The 20,247-nt window shown below is 36.0% G+C and overlaps 1 protein-coding gene across 2 annotated transcripts in view; it reads right to left on the reverse strand.

Annotated features, from left to right (window-relative positions):
• Positions 1-414: 414 nt before the first annotated feature.
• LOC121315737 (protein FAM135A-like) overlaps positions 415-20,247 on the reverse strand; it is a 39,096-nt gene continuing 19,263 nt past the window's right edge. For both annotated transcript variants that reach the window (XM_041250102.1, XM_041250101.1), the window contains 16 exons: positions 19,744-19,917; positions 19,085-19,211; positions 18,704-18,857; positions 17,640-17,717; positions 17,108-17,157; positions 13,946-14,101; positions 13,453-13,526; positions 13,017-13,171; positions 10,279-12,529; positions 7,105-7,265; positions 6,736-6,827; positions 4,676-4,773; positions 4,120-4,271; positions 3,772-3,882; positions 2,750-2,863; positions 415-1,654 (listed from right to left, as the gene is read on the reverse strand). In XM_041250102.1, the coding sequence (XP_041106036.1) occupies positions 1,449-1,654; positions 2,750-2,863; positions 3,772-3,882; positions 4,120-4,271; positions 4,676-4,773; positions 6,736-6,827; positions 7,105-7,265; positions 10,279-12,529; positions 13,017-13,171; positions 13,453-13,526; positions 13,946-14,101; positions 17,108-17,157; positions 17,640-17,717; positions 18,704-18,857; positions 19,085-19,211; positions 19,744-19,917 (4,153 nt within the window). In that variant the 3' untranslated portion in view covers positions 415-1,448. The remainder of the gene's footprint in view (positions 1,655-2,749; positions 2,864-3,771; positions 3,883-4,119; positions 4,272-4,675; positions 4,774-6,735; positions 6,828-7,104; positions 7,266-10,278; positions 12,530-13,016; positions 13,172-13,452; positions 13,527-13,945; positions 14,102-17,107; positions 17,158-17,639; positions 17,718-18,703; positions 18,858-19,084; positions 19,212-19,743; positions 19,918-20,247) is intronic.

Genomic DNA, 20,247 nt, shown 5'->3' on the forward strand with positions numbered 1-20,247 from the left:
TCGAAAGAGCACACTTAATTGTTTCAGTCAACCCTCTGCTCATGTACTTAATGGGGACAACTTTGAATGAAAGTGAATACTACAGAAGAATCTTGTTAATAGGAGTAATTATTTCCTAATTTAAAGTAGCTCACTCTTGTCACAAGTCCATTGATCAGATATACACCAGGTATATTTTGGGATAAAATGTACCTATAAATATTTGTGTATTTTCTACCAGCTAGTTTCTCAACACTTCCTAGAATCTGCTTGCAATATCTACTATGAGTATGTGTCTCTTATTTCAATGAACTAAATAAGTTAACGTGGGAATTCCTGAGTAATCTTCTATGCTGCATATTCAAGATTTGCTTAAGTGTGTTTTAGGTGTGTATTTAAGAAAGAAAAAAAAAATGTACACCTGAATTTATTTCATGGCACATTTAATTACAACATGCATCAATATCCTATTAGAACAAAAATATTAATTTTAAAACCACACATTTTATAAACTGCCTTTGTCATTCAATGTTGAAACACTAAAAATAAATACGAAATGGGAAATAATTTGTTAAAAACCATTAAACTTACATTACACACGCTGGGACCTAAATATAATTAGTTTGCTAAAAAATGGCATTCCCCATCAATTATGAAAAGCATGTTTTCAAAAAAAGTTTGATCCCACTGCCCATATTCAGTTAATAAAACACTTATATTAAAAAACAAAACAAAACAGTTTTTTGCTCTGTGCTTTTCATCGTTGTTAAGGCTGGGTAAATATTAAACTGCAATGGAAGTGAGAACTATAGAAAACTAAATTCATCATCAAGGCAACTTTGTTTTGAACTACGTTCAAAATCTCTTGTATGATAACATACTGAAATTCTCCGAAAAAACTTTAACACAGTAATAAATTTACATAGCAAAACGACTGTCCTCTCTTTCCAATACAAAAATCTTTTCCCACAGGTATGATACAATTTGATACACACACAGAGTATAAAATGAATTCCTTTAAGTCTAATGAAGTAGTGATAATAAAGATGAATGAATAATAACTTGGTCAGCTCATAAAATAAATATTTCCCCCAGCAGTTACATTTTCCAGTTAAACATTTTCTGACTGCTTCATGTTAGTTAAAGAAAAAGGTCCGTTTTGTCAAAGAAATATTTCCGTTAAGTCACATTAATAACTGCAAAGTACTTTAAATGTCAGCATTATGTACATAATAAAATGGTTGCTAGAAAATAAAAAGCAATACAAGTTTTAAAAAAAAGGTTTTGCTCAATCACAAATAAACTACAAACATGATGACAATATAGAAACAATTATATATTTATCCTCCCTATAAAAAGTATAAATACCTTTTAAAACTCAAAATGAATCAAAAGACAATAATATCACCCATTTTGTGTTTCTTTTGCATGAGGTAATTATTATTTTTTTCTTCCTACAAAATGCCCACCTACTGAAAATATTTAAGGCCTGCGACCAGAAAGAATTTCTCTAGAAATATTTCCGAGTCCAGAACAGCAATATGTGCGGCTCTTCCTATGAGTGAGTTGGCTGTGTTGGGCAAGGCATGGATCACATTATATCGCACCAGATTACATTCCTTGTTCTGAAGAACTGGCAAAAGCAAGTTCTCGATCATCTCGGCATACACCGGTCCTAAAAAAAAAAAAAAGAATCACACATTTAAAATACAATGCTGAAAGGCTTTATAGAAAAGTACCCCTGGTAACTTTAGTTTTATTTTGGCCTCTTTAGCTTTATGTTGGAAAATGAGCCTTGACTACACTTATCCTTTTAATTATACACCCTTTAAATTATTTAATTGAAACTAATTACTTTAATTACATCACTACTGTCCTATAAATCAGGTTCAATAATTTATATATATATATATATATATATATATATATATATATGATAATATATATACTATATATATATATATATATATATTTTTTTTTTTTAATAATATTAAATTATTTTTCATTTCTCCAAGCCATGGATTTAATTGTTTAATTATTTCAAAATGTTCATTACTGGTAAAATTGATTAATTTATGAATTTATAAGTACTGTACTCATTTTCTGATACCTTATGTTACTCTCATCCATTGATCCTCTGTTCATTCTATGGGGAACAGATGCTGTACATCAGTAGTGACAGCATGACTAAGAAGTATTGTCTTCAGAATTCAGTGTGCCAATAGTAGCAAGGTGGATATTTATTGCTTAAAGAGCACGCTCACTGTTATTGCAAATACATTATAGAGCAGTGATCGGTTTCTGGGTGTTTTTTTTTCCTTTTCTTTTATCTCTAAGCATAGGCCGTGGAGACTTACAATTTCAGATTTTTCTTTAGAATTTGTATTTTCTTTCTCTACTATAGGGTTACTGATTTTAATGTTAGCAATTTTTAGCATATTAGTTAAGTGCATTTTTATTAATTTGTTATTCATTTATTTAATTAACATTAAGCAATTGGGCACAGACATACCTATGCACATACATAAATTAATTTCCTTGTGCATGTTGGCTAGGCATTCCTACTGCTAGGTTCTGCTGCCTCAATGTGGTAGGTTTTCTAAAGCTGCCTCTCCAACTGCTTAACCAACAAATATATAAATTCCCTGTCAAATTCATGTTTGTTTGCTTTATACGTACCAGAAAGCAATCCCCTGGCAAGTTTTACTTTTAAATTTGTAATTATGTATATTTAATTACATATCCTGTAATGGAAAGTTGTAATTCTCACCTGACTGCTTATCTTTTAAGGCTGTTTTACACATTTCAATCCGAGCAGAATGATAGGGAACGTAGCGGTCCTGCAGTGAACCCACCAGGACGACATTTTTAAAGAACTGAAGCCCTGAACAAAAAGAAAAAGGTATGGAAGTGACATAAGCAATACATTTAAAAGGAGCAGATTGTAGTTCCACAAACTACTTTAAATCCACTGCATTTGAAATGGAGAACCTCAATTACCCATGAATCGGGTCATGACTGTCATTTCTAGTTTTACATATACACATATTTTTGTTCAATTTTGCATGGTTGTGAGGACATCACTATTTGTACTCAGCTGGAATTGGACTATTTCTTTATTAAACATAATAATAATAATAATAATAATATTCATAGTTATTATTATTAACAAGTGAAGCACAATTTTTCTGCATTATTTAGAAGTATAAATACTCCTGTAAACATAAATAAAAACCACAATACTCATACTTGATGGTTTTTATTTTATTTTATCTTTTTAAAAAACAACCATTTCAGAAATACCATCATCTCAAGCGTTTTGAAACTGGTAAAAATGTAATCAAAATATTAACTGAGTAAAAAAAAAAAAAAAAAACACATTTACAGGTATAATCATATCATTTACTCTTCTCTTTGTGGTACATTTAAAAAAAAAACGCATGTTAATATCTAGTCACACTGATTTAAATCACGTGACAACTTGAGTTGTAGCGTCGAAGCTTATATATATATATATATATATATATATATATATATATATATATATAATATATAATATATATATATATAATATAAGATCTTCAGAATCTGGAAAAAAATACATTTATACATATACTATATATATAATATATATATATATATATATATATATATATATATATATATATATATATATATATATATATAGGGGATACAAAGTCCCCTTTTGTTTCATCCTTGTGTGTTTTGTCCCCATTGCATTCCATTCCCAGATAAGTATTCCCTTATTACAGCATAGGAGTTTGCACTTGCCTGCTTTTTTACTCAGCTTGTAAAGAAATGTTTGGCGAGGGTCAGAGTGATCTCGACATGTCAGCTGCAACAAAGAACCAGACTTCTTCCACTTTTGCATAAACCACAACCCTGGAAAGAACAACAAAATGAAGGATCAGATGGCAGTCTCAAAGCACCATTTGCTTTCCTACTAAACAACAACATATGGATCGTTACAATAGATCTGTTTACCCAGTAGCTTTTTGTTAAGTTTCTGTAAGTAAATAAGCTTTTATTATATATCAAACTTATGAGATGCAAAGTGTTTTAGCAGCATAATTCCTAACAATTAGAAATAATTGAAAGATTATGCAAGGTGCTGCTTACCTGTGTTAACTAGGGCACTGCTGTTATAAAGAGTCCCCAGATGTGGCCCAGATAAAGAGAGGAATGTGTGCAGCTTGTTGAGGTAACATTTAAACCTGGGTCTAGCGACGACTGAGCGGATTATTACATTTCCCAAGGAGTGTCCTATAAAGCTGTTGAAAGACAATGCATTATTAGTAGTAAAGATTAGGTTTTTAATGTGCTAGTTTTGTAAAAGCTTGGTAAGCTTGCAAGGGAGCTAAAGAACCAGAATTTCAGAACGCAGTATAACTGCAACTCAAAACAGGATGAAATCCACAATACGTTTAATACAAGCAAATGATACATTAACAATATTTATCATATAAAATGAGTTGCTTGATTTTGAGCATGTGTTAACACAGATCTCCGATCCAAACCAGTAATTATGGCAGTGGTATCGAAAACGTAGGCACCTTCCCACTGTAGAAGAACAAAAATCCAGCTCTGATATCTTATTTTTATCGAGATATCATTTTTAAAAGGTTTTAGCCAGTCCTGGAATGGACTGTGAGTTTATCTTATAACTAAAGCTTACCTTATTTTAGAAATAGTGAGACTGTATATTTGAATATACTGGATTATTTCATCCAAGAGACGATCAGTCATGGAGTCAAAATCAGAGAAGGTGTCATTCTACAGAGATAAAAGTATTTTCATATTCAAAGGTCTAAAACAGATGTGCATTTAAATTATGAATGCTTCGATCAGAAGGGAAACACAACCAGTGTTCTCAGCATATTCCATTATAGGCTGTTGTCCATGTAAAAAAAAAAATGCCAGTTTGTTTTGTCTGACCAAGGAAGGTCTTAAGATTTTAAATAGGCAAAGTAAATAAAAAAAATATTTATTTCAAATTGTGTATTGACACTGGTATAACAAACCAGTTTAAAAAGACAACAAAACAACCACTAGGGGGCCGCCTTCTAGCTTACAAACACCAAAGACTTAAAAAAAAAAAAAAAAAAGTGTTCTTTCTACAGGCATATATTCTAATTTGGTTAATCAATACTGTACTGTAGGATTTATTAATTTTTATATTTTTATGGGAAAAAGTGATGCATCTGATTCAGGGCTGTCATTTTAGAAACATTCGGGAGGGGGTGGGTAGGGTTAGAGTTACAACAAGATGGTGCACTGCACTTTGTCAAAATGTGCAATGCAAGTATTTTTTAAAGCACTGCATTGGTTTATAACACACTCAAAATTGTCGTTCCAGAAGATTCAGTGGCCGATCTCTAATCCCATGACCAAGACAGCTTCCTTTTTTGGCAAGGTAATAATAAAGTTGAACGCTTTATTTTTGAGCGTCCATCTGAATACATCTCACCAGATTTGAAACATTATATCAATAATATTACATTATTATAGAAATAATAGAATGCCATGTAATCCTGTGTTGTCGATATAATCACTGGACAATGATGAACAATCAAAATAAAAAATGAACGAATGCCAGCTGACACCTTGTCAAGACTCTTAGCACGAGCAATTACATCATGTAGCAACCGTCGCCAACTTCGTTCTGGATCTGGGTTCGATTAGAAAAGAATGTTTTTTGAAAAACATATTTTATTAGGTTTGTGAAGAAAACTGCGATCACCTTATATGGCAAGCAGATACATTAGACCCTAAGATAGGTCTGTATTTGGGGTTTAAACCTTTAGGATTCAAATTGTACAACATGGTGCTGTATCTTAAACCAAGTAAATGCATTCTACTTACATCGATTTCAGATATACTCATTGTTTATAAAAAACACGACCTGAAGTGTTGAAGCTCCCAACTCCACCTCACACTTACATATTTACATACTTTGAAAACCTGAGGATATCTGGGGGACAATAGATGCATGTTACTGACCTGTTTGTTTTGTTATCACACGCAGAGATTTCACGAAAGCCAAAAAAATATTGTGCTGCCCTGTGAAAAGCCTTTTAGGTCAGCTGAAGGACAATTATTTAAAAAATTGTGTTAAGTGGGTCTTTTTCATCACAGTCCTGCAGGTGGCTGTGCAGACCGATTTTCTTCAATACTCATGAGATCTCTCTCTGCTGCCTGAAGCATCTGAAGAATGCATGTAAATGGAAGGAGGAGCTCTGTGTGTCTGTGATATACTGTACTGTAGAGTAACGACTGTTTGTATTCTCACGGTCTGCTAACCTTTGCTCCTACCAGCCTACTTGTGCACGAGTGAGCAAATTGTCAAAGATCCCGGTCAGAAAAATTAACCCTGGAACTACAAAGCTGAATTTACAACTCGGTTACACAGAGGCATTTTTAATGGTATAATCCTAGCATCTAAGGATTTAAGTTAGGTGCCTTGTACATTTTTCTTAAGCAATGTGTTTAATTTAATTTAATTTAAGTGGAATGGACATCTCTGATGGAACAGTTTGCAAACACAAAGTAAAACAGATATGTGAAAAAGATCTGTGTCATTGATATGGACAGTGGCTAGAAAACATGCCAGTGAAACTGTTTACTATTAAAAACCATGGTAGGGGAAAAAAAACAAAACAAAGATGTCATGGTAGAGGCCGCAATCCCTGAACATGAAATTAAAATACACACATCTGTACCGTGACTTGATTTTACCTGGTTTCTCTCAGACATGAGGAAATCAATACGAGATCCTGGCAGTTCCAACTCCAGGTAAGTCTTCACGAGCCGAAGATCAGCACTGTTACCTAGAGAAACAAATCATAGCTATTGAAACCAGCAAGCGTGTTCATTATTCCATAATTCAAACTGACAAACATCCTGGGTAAAGGAAGTTGGATATCTTGCAACTATTAAGCCAGTACATAACACATTAAATGGGTAAAGCACAGAAGACAACTGAACAGCTACTATTTGTTAAGTATAGGTTAAGGGGAGTTTACCAGATTGGGAAAGGGCATATGATGGGCAGAAAACACAGCCATACATATATCTACTGAAGATACAGTTATTACAGCCACTCACCATCAAGACCATGAACACAGACTATCAGATGAATGCCCTCTTCTGAGCTTTCATCTTCCTCCATACTAAAATAAGGGATGTTTGATGCCAGATTAGGAACATCACTATACACAAAGCCTGGCAGTTTCAGCAGCTTTAAATCTTCTTTAGCCTGGACAAAACTACAGCAAGAAATAAGGTTACAATCGGTAGTTTCACTGTGTATTATTGTGGGTTGTAAAAAGGATATTTTAGACACAGCACTGTTTTAAAATAAACATTTCTTTGTTTATTGGAATAATGTAAAATATGCCTTGTTTTGAGAGACGTTTTTTTTTTGTTTCATTAAACATTTTTAGTAATTTAGGTAAAAGCACATTCTTATTTATTTATTTATTTAAAATCTTAGCTAGCATTAGTATGTTGCGTACTGGGAGGGAGTTACTGTAACTCAAATGTGTTGTGTAAATGACACCTGAGAATAGACTTCGGGCAGGAGTCTAATTAACTGCTACTGTTACGCAGCAAATCTGTGTGATGAGCAAGCTCAGCTCATTTCATTTTTGTTTTAGAATAATCACATTTCACACTCCCATGATTTGGATGTGATATGTTAATATTAAAAATTTAAATTTTACCAAAATATGAATAAAAAGAAATGTAACAAAGTAGCAAAAAACTTGTGTAAACACCGATGCCGATACTCTATTACTGCGTTCACATGTTGTTTGTGAGCACATGGCATGCAGGGCAAAAAATGACAACTCATTCCCTGCCTTGCTGGCATGTAACCTGGTGCTCCCTGCCTGCCTATTCAAGATGGATGCCAACATTCTAAAGACAGTCTTACCTTTAAAAACGTGCCATCACTGCCTTTGCTGATCTCTCCGTGTTAAAATAATGTTACGCAATGCCACTTACTTAGTTCTCAAGTTAGACACATTTACAATTACTTATTTTGGTTTTGTTATGTATTTATAATTGCACTATTAATAAATAGCTACAATATCCATATACTGCTGCACAGCTGTAATATTAATATCTACAATATTTTATTCTACTACTCAGAGATTCTAAAAATGAAGTTTATAATAAACTATATTAATATACAGTATTATAGTTTAATGATAGCTATATTTATTATTACTGCCAGTAACTTACTTTACTGTTTGGAAATATTTGGCGTGGTAGACTTCAAAGCAGGATGTGGGGCACAGTGCTGGTTTATCTGGGCACGTTTTGCAGTAAAATGCTGTCTGCTTTCTGCCTTTTCTGTAAAGCCTCTTTTTCTGTTGGAGCACTTTGCAGTCAGGCTTTGACTTGACAAACTTCCCCAACAATATCTCCCCATTGCTGGCACTCCTGGCATTTCCATCACTGGGGCAGGCACTATATCTCTGGTATCTTTCCCCATGAGCCCTTGCACTATTCTCTCTGTGACTTATTTTTATTTTTTTTTAAAAGAAAGCAGTTACAACTGCAACCTCCTTTACGTGGTGATACAGCTGGTCTGCTCTGTCCCCTCCTCTGATAAACCTGTTGTAGTCTTCCACACAATGCGTTCTCAATTACTCTGTACCCCTCCGGTTCCTTGCTGAGAATGCGTTTTGTTATTATGGATGCATCGTGAATGGTGGAAACAAGACTTACTGTGCCTGTCTCTTTAAAACAAGTTGCCAAAAGGGGTTCCTTCTGTACAAACAGCGGTGGATCTCCCTGCTCCCTGCCACAAGGGCCTGTGTTCTTTTCATACAGCTCGTCAAACAGCACGGATGAGGTGTAAACATTTTCTGTGTATACACAATGTGTCCTTTTCCCTGCAGGTTTGCATTTGTTAAAAGCTGCTTTACCACACTATGACCAATCCCTACATCTTTGTCATAAGAATATGCTCCTCCAGTATAGACATCTAACGTGTAGGTGTAATTCATGACAGCAACAGTGAGGACAACATTTCTAATTCCAAAACGATTGTGCTTGCTTGAAATAAACTGATGGAAAAACACTGGTCCGTGAAAAGACCATTGATTTGTCAATAGCCAGACTATATTCTCTTTGAAAGATGCCTATTAGCTTTTCAAGAAGGGGGCAAACCTTGAATAACAGATCATAAACCGTCTGGTCCCTCTTGATTTGTAGGCTGTTTAAAAAATGCAGTCAAGAACTGAAAATTTCAAAACTTTTTTTAGGTATTGCTTTAGAAAACTGTGTGGCACTATTCCAGTATCTGATATTTGTGGCTTGCCAACAATACCCACAGCGATCTGAACACCTATAAACCTTTCAATTTCCTTCCGATCAGTCTGTCTCCAATCATGAAAGCGGGAGCTGGGACCAAAAGTGTTATTAGCACGAATCGCCTCAGTGTATCTGTTGATTTCTTTCACTATTAACTCTAACAGATTGGGGGTGACCATACTAAAAAAAAAAAAAAAAAAAAATTGTATGGATCCCCACTGCTCCACACACAAGTCGGCCCCTGATTTGGATGTGTTAAAATCAGCACTTTTGTCACAGCTGGCTAGGTGGGTGGTCTCCAAGCTGTGCTATCACTCTCCTCACTCCCTGTCATTTCTGCCCTTCTGCCTGTCATCCCACTTGCATTCTCTCCTTGTCAAACCTCCACTGACCCTGCTCCTCTTTCAATTTCTTCTTCCTCTATAAAGAATGCATTCACCAGATCTTCCTCCACAAAACTCCTTCACTATCGCTATCCCAGTTAAATAAAATTACCTCACAGTTCTCCTTTGAATTTCACGCTGCATCAATTTTTCTCAACTCTCCTACTACACTCCACTTATTCAATCAAAACATTGTGATATATGATGTCCCATGGCATGAAAAAAATGAGACTTCTATATGTGAGTGAGTACTACTGGTCTTTTTTTAATTATTGGAAACTTTTACTGTAGCAACAGGATTTTGATTGGATAAAAAAGCAAAAGGCAGTGAACAGCATAATTTGGTCAATGAAAGTCGGCGCAGGCAGAACAGAACACTCAGCAAAAGGGCGACAAAATTCGCCGCAGGGAATGAGTAAAACAACAAAAACATGATATACTGTAGTACAGCTGAAATAAACCACTACAACAGAGATATTTAACAAAGCTTGAATTATGTCCCAACCAAAATGGGAATCTGCAATATGACCAAGCACAATTCCCCAAAAAGAATTAAGAAGAAACAGTTACTTACGCCATCACTTGTGATTTGGTAGCACTTTTATACCAGCACATAGAAGCATTGCTAGGCTGCTTTGTAATAGTGTCCAGCTTACTCCTTGAGCAACTAGGGCTGCACGGGGAGTCTCTGATGCCTGATGTGATGGACAAGCAATGAGGGGTCCAGACCCCAGGCAGGCTGGTGACATCTCTGTTGCAATCCGTACGGGTCTGCTCCGACCTGAGATCTTTATCATCGTTCTCAACACCGTCACATTCGGAATATTCTGTGCCTGCTGCTCCATTTAAAAAGTTATCACCCTCTCCTTCCTCGTAATACCCGTTCTCAATCATCTCATGCTCTTCGTCTTCCTCTTGAGGGTCCTCGACCCCCTTCTGGTTCTTCAGAGGGCTGAGCAGGGTTCTGGCACTGTCCACGGGACTTACATCTGGGATGTCTGTGCTGCTCCGGGATCCAAAATAATTTTCCACCAACCCTTGCTTCACTATGTCTGTGCTACTGGCAGTGAACATTTTATTTGTACTCGCACTTGTCTGACAGGCTGCTTGTGGGCCACCTGCTGTCTCCTCCAGGTTCTTACTTGCTTCTTCTGTCTGTTGACTGGCCTGTACACCATCTAAAGTACTGCTTGAGCCTTCAACAGTGCTGGGTTCACCAATATGTACAATTTCTGATTTTAGCTCAATAAAATGCTCCTTGCTAGTTTTGTCCAAATCAGCTACCTTTTGGGGATCCTGAACTATTGTGTCAGTAACAACTTCCTGAGGTTCGGAACAAGTGGCAGTGTGTGCTTGTGATGGGTCCTCCTGATCATCAACAACTTCTTTGTCTCCAGAGCACAGATGTGAAGTAACTCTAGTTACTGTGCACTCCGAAAATATGACACTTTGCTGCTGGATCACAATACTAGATTTCCTATTAACGACACATTTAAGATGGTCAGCTTTAGTCAAGTTCTGCGGGGTCTGGCTATCGCTTAGAAGAGATTCGGGTATGACAGAGACCTTTGAACTTTCATCACCCTCATCGTCCAAAGGCAGCGAGTTTATGGATGTCAGAGATGACTGTATTTCACTGAAAGCACTAGTGCTCTCTGTGCGTAGACCATCTATCAACTTCTTTGCATTTGATTCCGGTTTTAGCAGCCGTGGTGGCTGAGGTTTTTCATTTGGTTGAAAACACTGTTCCAGAACAGGCTCAGATGACATATCGATACATGGTTGCATTGCAAAAGAACTGGGCTCACTCTCAATTCCTGAATCTGAAAGTCGAGATGATGCATAGGTGGCACTGACATCTGGCAGCTTAATGGAATCACCACCAATAACTATGTGGAACTCTTTAGCACAAGGACTAGACAGAAGAGATGTATTTTTCAAAGGTTTGTCATTTGTACTACTAGGTAAAGTGCATTTTTCAAATACTGAATACTTTTCAGAAGCTAAAGGAAGCATTTTAAACTCCATATCAAAAGGTTCATTTTGTAAAATGTCAGGGATTGTACTTTGTTGTTTGTCATCAGTCCGACACGGAAGGATAACTGTAACTTGCTCTCCCTGATAAGGATTTCTACTACTTGGTTTAACTTCAATTTGCCTGACTCCTGATACACGATTTGTCTGCTGGCTGCAAAGTTCAGATTGTACATTTATGTCCAGTGATATGCATTCCACCACTAAATCTCCAGTACCGGCCTGGGGTTTACTGTGTGTAACCAAATCTGAAAGATTAGGTTCTCCTTTTGTGCTGCAAGTGCTGCCAAGATTATCACTTATTTTAGAGTCCACAACAGTTTGCAAAACGTGTGAAGGGAGAAATTGATGTTCACTGCTTTGACATGACTGTTTAGTGTATGTCCTTACGTCACTACTGAACTCCGTAATTACAGCATCAGGCTCCTCTTGTTGATTAACCGAAGACTTGCCTTCTTTATCTGAGCCTTTCAAACACTTGTAACCTATCAAAACTACAGAGTCAGTAGAACTCTGCTTGACTAGTTTTTTAGTGTTGTCTGTTTTCATTGTTTTCTTCAATTTTGTTACTTTTAGTTTTGACTTGTCAGGCTCCTCATTTATACATTTGTCAGGTTTTTGTTGTTTGTCATTTTCACTGGGCCATATTTCAGAGACCACTGATGGCTGCCTTTTCAGGTCTGGACTGGGTAATCCAGTGGCGCTTGATTCTCTTGATTCTGACCTCTCGAGTTTATTGGAGACAGAAGAACTTTTGGCACTCTGAACTCCAAGCCAAGGCCCATCAAGGTCTTGAATTGAAAACAAACAAAATGGACATTAGTTCATTACTTCAACATAGCACTATGTTGTTACACATTTCTAAATATTTAAGGGGAAAAATATGACAAATCAAAAATGGTATTAATTTTACATTTGGTATGACCAACAGTAGACACTGAACTTTGCAAATTGACCAAAAATAAAACATGCCCTAAACACCTCCCTAATTTATCAAGATTGCTTACAGAAATGTTATGCTTTTCATCCAATACTGTACAGAAAAATGTTGTAAATCCCTACATTATGCTTTTTTCCCCCTTGGACAAATGCAAAACACATTAAAGTTATAGCAATAGGGATTTTGATTTCCTAATTATATCTGAAATTAAGGTTATTTTTGCATTGAACTGTGTTATGCTAAAAATAATCATGTTAAGGAATATTTACAAAAATAACTGATGTTTAATTTCAGAAGAACTGCTTGTTAAAACCACATATTGCACCTAAAAATACAACCTTCTGTAACTGAATCCAGGTATCTGTCTTCAAAGATGATAGGTAGTGAATTGAAATCGCCATCAAGTTCAGCACATTCAATTGGTAGGGGAGGGAGAGAACTGAAGTAGGTGGAGTTTTTAATCGCTGTAGTCATCTGAAGATGGCTGTGAGCACTGCAAAACAAAACAAAACAAACAAAAAAACCTGTTATTACACAGTAATAATATAACCAACAGCATACTCACAAACTCCTTGCAGTTAAGAAAACCTCAAAGTTCATTGCACAATGATGCATTGGTTACGAGTCTACATCACAGATGAGCCCACTCCCTTACAGGTACCTCATGGTACTCAACCTCCAGGGGAATGTGTATGTGCAATTAAAGGACAGACCACCGTAGTTATAGCATTAGCCTCTGGAATGTCAAATGGATTATTAAAACACACAACTTACTGTAGTTCTTGATATGCAAGAGCAGCCTGCCTTGGGTGCTCAAGGCAAAAGAATGCCTCTGCAAATCTTCTTACCTAAAAAAGATAAAAATAAAATACAAATGAAAAACTGCTTGTGGAAGCACTGGAAGCAGGCAGCAAACTCAAACAACAAAACGCTTATAATGCTCTTAATTAATCTCTCTATCTGTGTATACATGCCCCAGGAATCGACCATTACCTTTTAACCCACAGTAAGTATTGTATATCATTGTTTATTCTACCTTGAGAATTGTTTTAAAATAGTTAAGGGATAAAGTATGCTACATCAATATATTATTCCACATATGTTTAAGCTTTCGGAATTAATAATAAAAGATTGTACTGCACTCTCAGAGCCTGAATTCTGCTACACATATGGATATTAATGCATCTGTCGGGGGCAATGAAGTATGAAGCATAAAGTAGGCAACACTAAACGGCATCCTCTACCCTGCATTAGACACTGTACTCACTCTGAGCATGTGATGCTCCTGTGTTAATAAGGCTGTGACTTCTTCCTGCAAAGACACCACCTCAAGAAACTGTCCCCAGAGGGCCATTAGAAGAGAACAGAGTTGTGCCAGGTTCATGTTTATCAGCTCTGCCAGCTCATCAGGGCTTTCCACTTTCTGATACAAAAAGAGAACACATGCTATAATTACATCTGCTTATTGAGACTCCTGGTCTTAGTCTTTTAATCCTTTAGCACTGTAATGAGACTCAACCCATGTTTTGAGTTCTGACAGCTCTATATAAACAAAACCCCAAAAGTAATAGTAATGGCTCTCTCTGCTGTTACGGTCTAGACAGTTATTTCTCAGGGTGGATTGTTTTATCTCACAGCAAAATAATAATAATATATATATATATATATATATATATATATATATATATATATATATATATATATATATATAACACACACACACACACACACACACACACACACACAGTACCATGAAAAAGTATTTGCCCCCCTGTCTGATTTTCTGCATTTTTGCAAATTTTTCACGTTGAATTTGGTCAGATCTTTTTGTGGGTTGTAGAAGTATATAGAGGGAGTCAGAGAAAAACTGACACCAAAGATTGGTGCTGCTTTCATTTGTTTGATGTGCAAGATAATCAAACATGCAATCTTCAGGTGGGAAAAAGTTATTGCCCCCCTAGTTAACTCAACCTAATTAAAGGAATAATTAGGGTCATCTGTTTGAATACTTCGGTTAACAATCAAGCCTGATTTGGGCCAGCCCTGCCCAATATAAATCTGATTTAAAAAAAAAAACTTTGGCCCTTACCATTAGAGTCAAGTTGTCAGCACACAGGTTCTAGAGGCACATCATGCCACGATCAAAACAAATTCCTGAAGTTGTTACAAAGCCATTTCTAAGGCTCTGGGGCTCCACCAAACCACAGAGCCATATTGTCCAAATGCAGAAAGTTTGGGACAGTAGTGAATCTTCCCAGGAGTGGCTGTCCTGCCAAAATCTCTCCAAGAACAAGGCGTAAAATCGTCCAGGAAGTCATAAAGAACCCTAGAACAACATCCAGGGATCTGCAGGCCTCTCTCGCCTCAGCTCGTCAGTGTTCATGACTCCACCATCAAAAAGACACTGGGCAAAAATGGGATTCATGGCAGATTAGCAAGGCAGAAACCAGTGCTCACTAAGAAGAACATTAATGCTCGTCTCATGTTTCCCAAAAAGCATGTGGAAGATCCTCAAGAGTTCTAGAACAATGTTCTATGAACAGATGAGCCAAAAGTAGAACTTTTTGTCCAACATGGGGCCCTTTATGTCTGTCGTAAACCAAACACTGCATTCCACAGTAAGAACCTCATACCAACGGTCAAGCATGGTGGTGGTAGTGTCATGATTTGGGGATGCTTTGCTGCATCAGGACCTGGACGACTAGGCATCATTGAAGGAACCATGAATTCAGCTCTGTATCAGAGAATTCTACAGGAGAATGTGAGGCCATCCGTCTGTGAGTTGAAGCTGAAGAGCAGCTGGGTCATGCAGCAAGACAATGATCCGAAACACACAAGCAAGTCTACATCAGAATGGTTGAAGAACAAGAAATTTAAAGTTTTGGAATGGCCTAGTCAAAGTCCAGACCTAAACCCCATTTAGATGTTGTGGCAGAAACAAGCAGTTTATGCTTGAAGCCATAAATGTCACTGAGTGAAGCAGTTCTGCATGAAGGAGTGGGCCAAAATTCCTCCACGGCGCTGTGAGAGCCTGATCAATACCTACAGGAAGCGTTTGGTTGCAGTTATTGCTACTAAAGGTGGAGTAACCAGTTACTGAGTCTAAGGGGACGATTACTTTTTCACACGGGGACACTGGGTGTTGCATAACTTTCTTTAATAAATAAATGAAATAAGTATCAAAATTTTGTGTTATTTGTTCACTCAGGATTCCTTTTATCTAACATTATATTTTGGTTGAAGATCTGCTGCTGATAACATTCAGTGTCAAAAGTATGCAAAAATGCAGAAAATTAGACAGGGGCAAATACTTTTTCATGGTACTGTGTGTGTATATATGTGTGTGTGTGTGTGTGTGTGTATTATTCTTCAAAAGCCCTTCTGTTTTAAGACAAAATTATTGTATACATATAATCATATTAATGCAACTCGCCTGTTATTGTTACCAAGGCACATTAACATGGTTTGTGAGGCAATACAAACCATGTTAGTGCTTGCACCAGCACTGTAAAACCCTCTATCACTTCAGTTTACCATTAAAAGTATCAACAAACAATTTGCAATTTTTATTTACACAGAGAACATTTTAAAATCAGGAGGTACTAATGTTACAAATCAAGGGATCAGCACTGTTTAACATAAATCTTTCCGTAACATGATTAAACAGAGGAACGGCACATCACAACCAAAAAATTCCAATATACCCAAGGGCACAAACTGTTTCCAAAATATATTTTTTTAAAGTCTTGTGGTTTATTGAACAGAACAATCGTAAGGGCCTGTGAAGCAGACAATATGTTGCTAGGATATGGGCTCCGTAAATAAGTGAATTACCCAATAACTAATTCATGACCGGCAATAACACGTCAAGGACATCCAACAAAAACTCTGTTTACCACTTGTGGAGTTCCAATTATTTTCATATTCACAAGAACTGAAAAATAAAACAATGACATCTATGTGGCGCTTGACGTTTGTTTATTTAACAGTTTCAGTATCTTTTCCAGACATCTATACGGGTCTACAGGGCCCAGTTAAAAACCTATAGGTATTACAATACACATTTAAAATATGCCAAACAAACTCACATAGCTTACCTTAGAGGGGAAGGGTTACAAAATGTGCATACAAATGAAAATATGTCTTTTTGTAATTGACTTTATGAACATTCAAAATTTGAAAATATACATTTCCAGTAATATCTAGCTGTCAGAATCTTTAGTTTTTCTTTGTTTACATGACTTTTAATTCAAAGGCTATTAAGTGCAGTCAATCATATATAAGAAGAGCAATAGTGTAGTGTTCCCATGCCAAATGTGTTATTTTTAACTAGGACATACCAGTGCAGTTAATGCACACAGTATTTTAAACAATGAGATTCACAGAGAAACGAGTCAGACACATCTAGTCATATATTTAGTGTACATACCCTAATCTGATCACAGAGTTCAGAAAGGCGAGTTTCAACATCCAGTTTTTCTGAAAAATCAGGTAAATTGGTGAGACATAACTCCCCTACTTTTGCCAAATGAAATGTAAATATACTTCATTATAGATTCTCCATTGCATCTTTTAAAGTAATTATTATTTAATATATATGTCGAACTAGATCATCTAAACATGAAAAGGATTAAAATAAATAAATAAATAAATAAATAATGATTGCATCAGAAAATGCAATACGGAATCATAGAGAACACACATAAAAGTTCATTGGGTAAGAAATTAACTCTTCATGGCATAAACAATTTCAAGCAACAGAGAGTGTTAGCAATTCTACAATGGAGAAATGTAGATTGTGTCCCTGCTGTAATTAAGCTGGGCAAAATGTGTAATTTTGCAAAATATACAAAATCAGCTTAAGAAAATAAAACAAAATATGCATTGCCAAAAACAAGTGAAAGCATGAAAATTACTTGAAAAAAAATGTGGTACCATAAAAAGGCTGGTCATGAACATACCTATAGAGACACGTCTCTGGCTTCGGGGATAGGGTCTTCTGAGAACTCGTTCGTATAGGACTTGAATGCTGGCCTTGGCTAGTTATAGGACAGCACACATAGGCACGTTTACTTATTTTCTTTTTTCTTTTAAGCTAGCCCTATAACTTGCCTTAAGATTAGTCATTGTGCAGCAACAAGCCAAAGCATGAAGGGTAATTTACATTAAAAAAATTTATAAAAAAGACAATCAAATAAAAAAACAACATCAATGGAGATCAATATAAATCAACAACAAAAAAAAACAGAAGGCAGCAAGGATACAATAATTAAATCATGTTCAAAATGTCTGTTATTGACAATTATTAACAATGATGACACTGTTCACAATAGACATAAATAAATGATAAAGTTTTGGATTAAAATCTGATGGAAAACAGCACGCTTTACGGGATAGTGAAGTATCAAATATCAGTACAACGAATACCTTTTCCCCACCATTAAAAAGAAAAATCAGTTTGAGTGATAATATTAAAATCACAGAATCAATAGTCCTTACTCATTTTTTAAATTTGTATATATATATTTTTTATTAATTATAAAGTTTGATATTCATTAAACTGTTCTAGACTTTTGTTTGTCTCTAACAGTAGATTAGAACAGTTTGGAATATGCATACAAAACTTTTATTTATTCCTTCAAAAAAGACCAGTTGAAGATAAAGCTTTGGGAATAGGGCCAAGTGCTTTGTTTAAATAAATAAATACAAATCTTGATATCAGAGCCTTGTAACAGCAAACTTAGTTAATGAATGGATTAGTCTATAACTTCTGTAGCACAGTATAGTGTTATTTACCAATTTGACTGCAGACTGTTACAAGAGCATTGTGATAAAAAGAGGAATTTTCTAAGATTACAAGATGTACTAGGGAAATAATTTTCGGAAAGACTTAAGCTTATCCCTTTCTGGTGATCAATGTTGAGTGCAGTTTTTCACGTACTGCGTTAACACAGCAGGACTTATTGTGTTTGCTGATAGTGGAAAGGGTTTTGGAATCTCCGATACCTCTACAGTATCAACATACCTAGTTCCACTCTGTGAGAGCAAAGGAGATCCTTCGTAACCATAGTGAAATAGCTAGAGAGTCCTTGGTAAGCAAGCAGCAAGCTGGCACAGAGGTTGTAATGGAAACTGAAGGCATGTTGCAAGCAGTTCTCCGACACTACAAATGTCTTCCCCTGAAACAAAGATTCACAAGTAAAAACAAACTTAAAACACTGACAGACAATGATAGTTAACTAGTTCACCAGAGACATGTTATTATTTTATAAAACACATGTTTGTAATCCATGTTCATTTTGTGTATGTACAACAAGAATAGGCACTCTCTCTTTTGTCTATTCAGGATTTGTCTTATCACCAAAATGCAGCATGTTGCCAAGTACAATGAAAACAGAAGTCTTACATCCGGGGAGAGCTGCTTTGTGTAGTTGCTCCCGTATACGACGCTTTCCAGAGTAGGAATTACAGAGTCTTTATATTGAGCTGGAGCATTCCGGTTAAGCCAAGTGTTCTTTACAGGGCGAGGAAAGCTGTGGAATCAAAAGAAAAAAATGTTAAAAAAACTCTTGCAGTTTATACAAAGGGTTTTATGTAACATGTAGCTGTTACTGTGGTCTCCACAGTTTACATGTAACACTTTACATGTTAGTCATTTATGAGGTTACTCCTGCCGGAAACCATGTTTGTTTGTTTATTAATTTAAAGCATATTTGCTATTAAATTAACAATTTCCATGATATGAACCGATTCTTTCTTTCAGAATGTTCAGTTATTCTGCTCCAGCCTCCTGTTTTATTCCTGTAAACTGTGTAACCAACTTTTTACTACTCAAAGAGGGTTAATTTTATAGCTCCACATAGGGTTTATTTAGCAGCAGTATGAAAGGAGAAAAAGAGACACAATTAAATAGATTAAGAGGCTTGCACTTCGTTCAAATGGGAATGACCTCCATGTTGCTTGAGAATAAACCTCTTCTAAAGGGCCTCGTTTTTGCTTAAGATCCGAAGACAGCATGATGGCCTACAAAGTACTGTGGCCTTGTAAAAAGTACATGTGGCTTACCTTATAAGTGGCTGATGTAGTGCAACCAGAGAGCCATGAATAGCTACCGATACGACAGAAAGATGGAAGTAATCAAACATCACATTGACATGGTGATGAAGCCCATGGTGCAGATTGAAGTGCAATTTCAACGTACGGCTGCTGATCAGCTGTAATGAGTTCAGGTCATCAGGTCTGAAAAGACAGACATTAACTTAGTTTGCTGAACATATTTAATGAAGCCTGACATTCCTGTGGTTGGCAATTCAACTCCAATTACTTGGTATGAGTAATTCTGGACAAAATTAGGTGTCTAATTACGCACGATTAAAACTAGGTGTGACACAAAGCAACAGTATTTTAAGACTATAGTAAGAATATGTCAACGTTTAGTTACAGAGGGTGCACACTGTGATAGTCTGTAGATTTAAAAAAAAAATAAAAAAATCACTGAAAGTTATTTGTGATCATTAGTTTATTATTTGGAATGCATTTCTAGAAACTTTTAAGAAGTTGCGAGCCCCA

The sequence above is a fragment of the Polyodon spathula genome, chromosome 5 (assembly GCF_017654505.1).
Source record: "Polyodon spathula isolate WHYD16114869_AA chromosome 5, ASM1765450v1, whole genome shotgun sequence".
In the NCBI taxonomy this organism is placed as follows: domain Eukaryota; kingdom Metazoa; phylum Chordata; class Actinopteri; order Acipenseriformes; family Polyodontidae; genus Polyodon; species Polyodon spathula.